The sequence below is a fragment of the Glycine soja genome, chromosome 7 (genome assembly GCF_004193775.1).
Source record: "Glycine soja cultivar W05 chromosome 7, ASM419377v2, whole genome shotgun sequence".
NCBI lineage: Eukaryota > Viridiplantae > Streptophyta > Magnoliopsida > Fabales > Fabaceae > Glycine > Glycine soja.
In genome coordinates this window covers 46014076-46024071 of record NC_041008.1, presented here as the reverse complement: position 1 = coordinate 46024071, position 9996 = coordinate 46014076, and the positions used below count along the sequence as shown (strand labels likewise).

At 33.3% G+C, this 9996-nt stretch overlaps 1 protein-coding gene across 1 annotated transcript; it reads left to right on the top strand.

Annotated features, from left to right (window-relative positions):
- Nucleotides 1–6374, top strand: LOC114420204 (pyrophosphate--fructose 6-phosphate 1-phosphotransferase subunit beta-like). Its single transcript, XM_028386092.1, has 16 exons — nucleotides 1–463; nucleotides 550–711; nucleotides 820–941; nucleotides 1291–1344; nucleotides 1446–1552; nucleotides 1697–1802; nucleotides 2218–2281; nucleotides 3136–3224; nucleotides 3955–4086; nucleotides 4211–4381; nucleotides 4476–4591; nucleotides 4810–4921; nucleotides 5071–5155; nucleotides 5316–5360; nucleotides 5658–5726; nucleotides 5901–6374. The coding sequence occupies exons 1-16, from the start codon at nucleotides 268–270 to the stop codon at nucleotides 5975–5977; spliced, it is 1707 nt and encodes a 568-aa protein (XP_028241893.1). The 5' UTR covers nucleotides 1–267; the 3' UTR covers nucleotides 5978–6374.
- Nucleotides 6375–9996: the final 3622 nt, after the last annotated feature.

Sequence of the window (9996 nt, the reverse complement as noted above, 5' to 3'; positions counted from 1 at the left end):
ACGAAAGAATAGGCTGATGCTTCTATTAACAGCGTAATATCGTATCTTTTTTTCGGTTAATCGTAATATCGTATCAAATCACATAGTTAGATAGCCAGTCATCTTTTTACGCAAAACGATAACGATAATAATAGTATAGTTTGGTAAGCCTAATTTTTTTATTTAAGAGTTAAAGTTAGGTAAGCGCTTGATTTTGCATTTTGCACTGATCACTTCACACAGTAACTTGGACACCAACTCACTCTCTCACCAACAAAACAAAATCCAATGGCGCCGTCTTTCGCAATCAACGGTGGTTTCCCCGGCGCCAGAGTCACTCCTCCTTCCGTCACCGGCCGCTTCGCCGCCGTCTACAGCGAGGTCCAAAACAGCCGCATCGACCACGAACTCCCTCTCCCCTCCGTTCTCAAAAACCCTTTCATCATCGTCGACGGTCCCCAAAGCTCCGCCGCCGGCAACCCTGGTCTCGCTTCCTCCCATTTGCTTCTTCAATTTTCCGTTAACAATTCCAGTTGTATGTAATTTTGAAGTCCTCTCTCTCTCTTGCAGAGGAGATCACGAAGCTGTTCCCGAAACTGTTCGGGCAACCGTCGGCGGCTTTGGTGCCGAGTGATTCCCACGCGCCGCATGCAAATCGGAAGCTGAAGATTGGCGTGGTTCTGTCCGGTGGCCAGGCTCCCGGCGGTCACAATGTTATTTCTGGAATCTTCGGTAAAGAATAATCTTCTATTGAGTTGAGTTGAATCAGTGTTTTGATTCTGCGTGTTGCGTAGGTTTATGTGGTTTTGTTTTAATTTGAACGTTTGATTTTGGTTTTAGATTACCTGCAAGACCTTGCAGAAGGAAGCACATTGTATGGTTTCAGGGGTGGTCCAGCTGGCATCATGAAGTGCAAATACGTTGAACTTACCTCAGACTATATTTATCCTTACAGAAATCAGGTTTATTTTCCTATAAGTGTAGTTTTGACACAATATATTACCTTTATTTTTTTTAATTTTATTGTTCTTATGGAAATTTATTACTTGTATATTTGGAGCTGCTGCACATATTCCTTTGTTTTTTCGAATATGGTTGTGTGGATAAATATTTTCCTTTCACTGTCATGCTGTTTGTATTTCTCGACTTCAAAATCTGATGCTGTAAAGTTGATGCATATGACGTGCCTTCTATTGGTGGCTCATGCATGTAAATGTTTTCAATTGAGGTGTCTTGCTGTTGTTTCGATTTTTTCCTAGAAATAATAATCATTCGATTGCGACATCTAATAGGAATAATTTCTGTTGGTAGGGTGGTTTTGACATGATTCGCAGTGGGAGGGACAAGATTGAAACTCCAGAGCAGGTTGGCCTATTTCTCTGCTGCTTTGCTATATAGATTATTCATTTCAACTCTTACACATCTTCGTCAACGAGTATGGGGAATAATTTATTTTACATGTACAGTTTAAACAAGCTGAAGAAACAGTGCAGAAGCTAAACTTGGACGGCCTTGTTGTTATTGGTGGAGATGACTCAAACACAAATGCATGCCTCCTTGCTGAGCATTTCAGGTTCTATGAAGGGAAAAATTACCTTTCCATCTGTTCATCTGTTGTATAATTTGTTTGGCATACACATGAGAGAAAAATTACCTTTCATAAATATGCAGCTGTTCCTGTTTCTTTAACTATTTCTGTTTAATTTGGATTATACAGGAGTAAAAATATGAAAACTCGTGTGATTGGGTGCCCTAAAACCATTGATGGTGATTTGAAATGCAAAGAAGTTCCCACAAGTTTTGGGTTTGATACAGCATGCAAGGTGAATGAAGCTATGTAGTCAGCCTTCTGTGTGCACTTATTATTATTATTATTATTATGGGAATATCCTACCATATAATCAGGGAGTTTGAGAGAATCGGATGCATTGCATTTTCTCCAGCAATGCAGTCAACATTTTCCTTAGAATAGTATTTCTTTAACCTTGGATTTTGTACATAATTTATTTTTGTTGTCTGTTCCATTGGTGCCGATTTTCCTTTTTCTTGTATCATATGGTGTGCCAGCTGCTTGGTTTTTTAGTGATAAATAGCCTTATGATATTTTGAAACCCCATTTCCCATAAATGCTCTAAATAATGATTTGAAATGCATATTTTTCAGCTTTCCCCTTTTGGATTATATGTTGCATGCTTGCATAGTCTGACCTAGTCCTCTTTTTATTTGAATTTAATGCAGATATATGCAGAAATGATTGGCAATGTTATGATAGATGCTCGATCAACTGGAAAATATTACCATTGTAAGTTCTCAAAGCAGGAAACTCTTTAGAACTATAGCAATTATAGATTGGGTGCTTTGCTGAGTTGTGCTGACCAATATTTATTGCTTCACTTAGGACATTCACATATTGATTGTTGTTGCTGCTCATTTGCTTCCCATTTCTTACAAATGTCCACTTAATCTTTTAAGTTTTACACATTGCACTTTAGTTACCAGTATCACTTGTAATTGTGATGTGAAAATCTGAAGTCAGTTTCAAATTTTTTTGGTTCTAAAATTGCAAATTCAGTTATCAGGACAACACAAATATGCTCTAATTTTCTAAGGGTCAATATTTGCTTCTTATATGATGTCTTCTTCACCCATCTGACTTTTAAGATAGAAATGCCTTGTTCCTGCATCTTCCTTGCATTGTGTCAACATATCTCTTGCTTTGTGATTTTTCTACTTCTGATTATCTTGAAATTCTATTTGTGCACATGGTTTACTCTTGTTGAAAGTTTCCTTTACTTTCACAACATTTTATTGAGTCATTCACAAGACCATGATTGAGGGTTAACCCTGGCACAGCAGTAAAGTTGTGCCTTGGTGACCGGTTGGTCATGAGTTTGAATCCAGAAACAGCCTCTTTGCATATGCAAGGGTAAGGCTGCGTACAATGACCCTCCTCCATACCTCTGCTTAGCGAGAAGCCTTAGGGCACTGGGGTATGCTAGTTTTTATTGGCAAGTTCATGAATACAATATGAAGCTTCAGATTTTTGTTCTCTCTCTCTCTCTCTCTCTCCGTGTGTGTGTGTGTGTTTGTGTTACCTGTTCATTGTTATTCTGCTGAGTTTTGAACAATGGGTAAGATATGGCCACTTGTCTGCAGTTGTTCGGCTTATGGGACGTGCAGCTTCGCACATTACACTGGAATGTGCTTTGCAAACTCATCCAAACATTACTATTATTGGAGAAGAGGTTTGTCATAAATCTGATCATTTTATCTAGTGTTTGATCAGTTAAGGGGTTGATGAAATCAAGATAAAATGCATCCATAGTGATCTTGTGATTGAAGTTTTCTAAGTGGCTCTCCACTGCTCTTGAATTTTGCGATATTAATTTAAAGTTGAAACAAAAATCACTGTTTGACACAACTTTGTCACCTAAGAAGTATAATTCAATGAAAACATATGGTATGTTTGAAAGAACTTATTTACAGTTTATATGAGCTTACCTTAATAACAAGTATTTGCGTAAATGTTTGGGAGAGCTTATTAGAATAGTTTATGATATTTTCATAAATTATTTTCAACTTATTTCAATATGCTCTTTAGGATAACTTATGAAATAACTTACATCTTATATAAAAATAGTTTCCTCTTTGATTATAGAAACAACTTATACATAAAATGATTACATGATAAATACATATTCAATAAGCATTTAATTAAGTTGTTTACCCAACATAATCCAAAACTTTCCAGGCCCCTTTGATCACTTTGATATAAAAATGTCTAACCATGATGTGGAAATACTGAAGGGCTGATGGAGTATTTAGCAGAAGCTGAAGTAACTAATAGCTTTCAACAATTGTTCCCCCTCCCTCCAAGCAAACGATGTGTTATCTTGTTCATTTTTTCTAATATTCAGTGACATGTCAGGGCTCTCTATCAAAAATTTGATTTGACATGTAAATATCTTATTTCAGGTTGCTGCCAAGAAGATGACACTGAAGGATGTCACTGACTACATTGTTAATATCATTTCTAAAAGAGCTGAGGATAATTATAACTATGGGGTCATTCTTATCCCTGAAGGTCTAATTGATTTTATTCCTGAGGTAGCTATCACTAGTTGTCAATAGTTTTTTTCTCCCCATATGATGTTTTGGCATCTGTTCACGTACAATCAATATGGAAACACCTATTAATGATGGTCACTTTTATATTCTTTTTTGTTTGCAGGTCCAACACCTTATTGCAGAACTCAATGAAATTCTGGCAAATGACGCTGTGGATGAGGGAGGGCTATGGAAGAAGAAACTCACCGATCAGTCATTAAAGCTTTTTGAATTTTTACCTAAAGCAATTCAAGAACAATTAATGCTTGAAAGAGATCCGCATGGAAATGTTCAGGTGCTTAATGTATTATAGTTCTATACTTGCTGTGTTTATCTTGCCTGTAATGCAATTTGACTAAGCCTCAATGTTGGTATATATTTCCATTTAGGTTGCCAAGATAGAAACAGAGAAAATGCTTATTCAAATGGTTGAAACTGAGTTGGAGAAGAGAAAGCAACAGGGCACATATAAAGGAGGATTTAGGGGGCAGTCCCACTTTTTCGGGTACTCCGTCTATTTTAGATATATCATTCTTGGAGTTGTAAGGTTTGATAATATGATTTGCTATGAGACAGAAAAATATGAAAAGGTCCTATGGTCCTGCTTTAGGATTTACCTTCAAGTTTAACCTGGATTAAAATTCTTTTGACCATACATTTGCTAATGGCATCTCTATCTTTGGTTAGAATTTGTAGTCACCTGTACTCTTTTAAAATATGCAGCTATGAAGGGAGATGTGGCTTGCCAACTAATTTTGATTCTACTTACTGCTATGCATTGGGTTATGGTGCTGCAGCCCTCCTTCAAAGTGGGAAGACTGGATTAATATCATCGGTTTGTGCCTATGCTCTTCACATTATCTTCTAATCATCAAATTAGATATTTCTTCTAGATTGGTTTTAATGATTGATTGTGGTTCAAAATGTTTGGTAATACTGGGTCCATCAACTCAATTTTTTGATTTGCTATGATATTTTGATCAGGTTGGTAATTTATGTGCTCCTGTAGAAGAATGGACTGTTGGTGGAACTGCACTCACTTCATTGATGGACGTGGAGAGGAGACATGGTATATATTGTGATCTAGCAGAGCTTTTGCTTTGCCCCAATATACCTATTTTCTAAATTTTTATTCATTACATGACATTTTGTCTCCATGTTGTTACATTTATTTGAATGTGCTTTCTCTGATGTTCTGCTGTTAATGAATTGTGTGATTTTCTTTTTAGGTAAATTCAAGCCTGTGATCAAGAAGGCAATGGTGGAGCTTGAAGGTATATATATGTATTCATCTATTGTTTGCTCTGCAAAATTAGTGAGAACTATATTTTTCACCCGCATGGAAGGATAGCAATGAAATGAAGGGGAGGGAAAATTATTTTCTTTTATGGGTCCATAATTTTTACCTTGTCATATTAATCACCATGACATGCTTAGTTGCTCAACCTGCAAGTTCATGGATGCAGATTTTCAGTTCTTTACAAATAAGGATTCGCTATATAAGATACTATTATGTATCTGCCCTAATTATCTTTGATACTGATGGACTACATTTCACATTGAATCTTCAGGGGCACCCTTCAAAAAGTTTGCCTCCTTGAGGGATGAGTGGGCCCTAAAAAATTGCTACATTAGTCCAGGTATGCATTGACTGTTCCTGCACTCTTTGTTTCTTCTGTCTGCCCCTAAGTCTTGCTCCTCTCTTTAGTTTTTAAACTGTGTTGTCGTCTATGTTAGCTAGAAATCAAATATAAGTTGGAATTTCTTTTAATGTTTTAACTGGAGTAACGTCCTGATGATGATCTTTACTGTAGGTCCAATTCAATTCACTGGCCCAGGATCTGATGCAATTAATCACACTTTACTCTTGGAGCTTGGTGCACAAGCTTAAGACATTCTGAAGCCTTTTTGATGGTGGCAATTCATGTTTTTTGGGAACTACTACAAATATAATAGACCGGAGATTAGTCAAGTGATTGTGTTTTTCACTTTGGAACTTTGCTAGAGAATAGTTTATGCTTTATCAACATCATCGACTTATATTTATGTTTTGGGAATATGTCGTTCCATGATCTTTTAGTTCAATGTTTAATCGTCTCGTCATTTAGGTACGGTAATAGTGATGTAAATAGGAGGTTGAGACATGAGTACCTGAGTGAGAAAATTTTAAGGTGGATTGTGTTTGCATAAGATATGGAAAACCAAATGGTCCTGTTTCAGTGCTTTGTATATTGGAACTCTGCGAGGTTGACCACGGTAACCACAGTAACGAGTAATGTTTCTCGCAATTTACTCGTTCTTTTGTCCATATAGCTAACAACTAGATTTTTGTAAGAGTTTTGAAAAGTTTAATGGTTAGTGTTTTTTAGAAATAATAATTTACACACATTTTGTTCAACGTAGAACTCTGTCTGTGATGGTTTATACATTTACTTTGGCTTAAATTCAATATAGCTTGTAAAAATAAATGCTAAATGAATAAGACCTATAAACTTTTAACACCAACCGAAATGGACAGATTCCTTGTTTTACTTGTGCTAATTTGAAAGTCAACTGTCATTTTTTCATAATTATTTGAGTTAATCTGAATTGCTTTATTTTATGTTTTGGGTGTGGCAACTGACTCGGTTGTGCCTGTGCAGCATGTTCCTAGTTTGATCTTTTTGGCTGGGGAAGAAGATTTTTCCTCGTGTTCAGATCAAACAATTTTGTTCATCCCTAGCTCTTTAAAATGTCGTGTCATTCTGTGATCATGAATTATGGATGTAACGAATGATCTCTCATCTTGTATATTAGTGGTTATGAGATTGATAACCTGCATTATGAACAAAATATTGAGTCAATCACTTTCCTGTCTTGTTTAAAAAAAAATTAAAATGTTAATTTTTGGTCCCGATAACCATTTGAACCTAGTACTCTACTCAAATATCACAGCTAAGCCTAATTGTGTTGTTCTATAGTAGTATAATATGACATGAGAATTTCGACAACATGAATACATGATCATTTGGATAAAAAAAATAAAAATTGATCACTTTGAAACGCGTGGATGATCGACGATGGTGGGGTGGAATTGGGTGAAGGGGAAAAACCTTTTTGCCATTGGCAGTGTGTGTGACAGTTAATCAACTAGACGTTTTACAGTCTTTAGGTCATAGTAGATAGATGTACATGAAAACGCATCTATTTCTTTATTTCTTTGTACACAATCATACATTCAGATACAGACACGAAGGGTTAAAAAAATGCTGGTTCTGTAGCATGACTCCGTAAGCATGTATCAACTCAAGTAACTTTAAGGTATACGACTTAAATAATGTCCATTGAACATTATTGAACCACACATGACTTAATTTATATCTCACCGTTGGGTTGGGTCCATAATTTTGTAAGCTTCTGCGGGATATGGTATATTATGGATAGCTGTTATGATTTGGAAGGAAATAAAATAAGCACAAGCATACAATCTGCTTCTGCCTGGCTTGTTTTCTTTCCCTTTTGCACCAAATTGGCTTCTTGTGAAGGATGCATTTACACTCACTTGAATATGCACACTGAAAAGGAGAGCTATTTTCTTCTCTTGAAGACACTACATACTCTATTTTTCTTTTGGAAATAAAAGGTGTATTTATTTTACTTTTTAACTATTCATTTAGTCTCTATATTTGCACAATTTTTACGTGTTACTCCTTATACCTAAAATTAACTTGTTTTAATTTTTACAGTATATTTTTTAATCTGTTTTAGTTTCTGACATCCAAATGTGAAGATGAAAATAAGTTAAAAAGTATATCTGTAGGGACTAAAATATATTAAAAATATGTGTAAAAAATAAAAATGTATTTTTTTAAATATAAGAGTTAAAACATAAAGATTGTATAAATATATAGACTAAAGAAGTAATTAAGCCTCTTTTTTTAAAGTTTCATTTCTATGATTTAGTTTTCTATATAGACCTACTTATCTTTTATGCTAAAAAGAGAAATAGAACTTTTCTATTCTTTATCGCTCTTTTTGAATAAAAAAGGTACAAAAACAATGCAACAATTTAAGTATGGGAATGACGTTTTTTTTCTTTCTCAATAGTACTGCTGCTTGGGATTATAATCTTTTCTGTTATACGTGCATCGAGCGAGGACTATGATACTGAGTTGGAACTTCATAGCGAAAATATGATAATACAATTTTGTATAATGTTTATCTAATAAAGGGAAAGATAGCAAGAAAAGAAAAAAAAATATTTTAAATATTATAAAAAAAATCCTATGAATAACATTTTTTCGGTGGAAAAGGAAGCAGGAATCATAAATTTAAAATAAATAGAAGCTATTGATATATTTGATTTTCTTGTAACATGAATTTTTAAATATTTTCTTTATTCTCCACAAGTATATTTTTTCAAAAGTAATCTTTTAAAATAAGGTTCAACACTAAATTAATAAGGATTCAAATAATAATTTGTTATATTAGGATGAATTGGTTTCTTTTGCTAGATTTAATATAATTTTTTAAATATGCAAACTAAAAAAAATTATTTTATTTCATGACAAACGTATTTTAGGAAATATGAAACACACAAGCGAGGACGGTATGTGATGACTGTGCATGCATCATGCATGTCACCCAGGCCCTAAGATATTTTAGCTGTTGCTTTTGTAATGTTGTTATAAAAGCTTTTTCTTTGGGACGCTTTTATTATTTGCCCTTTTTGCACAGCACTTGCCAATTTATGGAATAGCCCGTGAGATCTATAATTTTTCTGTATCTCTTCCCCACATTGGAGAACTATCCATATCTTAGACTTGGTACGAAATCGAAGTGTAAAGAAATAACAATGAGAAATTATAGATGAAGAGCTTACTATAGTAGTCTATAGTACCAACAAAAGCAAAAGTGGATGACTGTAGCAAATCAATGATGCATCACTGAATCACTGAGTAGCAACCAATTGCAACAGGTAAATCGGGTGATTCTCCCCAGCAGATATTATGATTGTGAATCTCATAATCGTGACTTTTCCTTTTGTTTTTATCCTTGTTAAAATTACTAATGTTAAAATATATTTTTCCATCGTCTCAATACATGATATTTAAAATTCATCTCTGATAAAAAAAATTTATCAATGTAAAAAATATATTATATTTTACATCAAATTATATGCATAATCAATTAAAAAAACATTACATTTACATCTTATAAATATATAATTAATGTAAAAAATCATCATCATAATATTTTAATTTATCCATCGAATGAATGAACTACAAATGACACACTTTAATTTTTTGAGAAAAAAAATATATACTAAAAATTTTATAATAACAAATTTTAAACATTTTCATATTTATGAAAATAAAAAATATATTCAATACTGATTTTCTCAACAGAAACCATTTTCTATCATCTCTTAAGCAAATATGATCCAATCTCGCCCTAAAAACAATAAAGACACCATTCATAAATATAATTAAACCCTTAAATTAAAATTTTTAAATCAACTTTAACATTTTAAAATTATTCGATACTTCATCAAATGTATTCAATTTAATGTTTAATATGTTTTTTAAAATATAAGTAACGTTGACTATCAAATTATATGAATAATTATTTGATTTATCTAAAATTTATTGTACATGATCAATTATATCAAAATATTAAATAATTAAATTATTAAATATGATTTAATACAAATAATTACTAAACGAGTAATTCTAGAAAAGTGATTCCTAAGTTATCCTCACTTTATATATGTCTAAAAGTAAAAGTATTTAGACTATAATATTACTGTTACATGCCACATTTATTAAATACTATAATTTATAGTAATTCAATACATTTATTGTGTTGTTCATTAATTATGATATAATTACTTGAAGTGTGAATTTTTCATATTTTTTTAAATATTTTGTA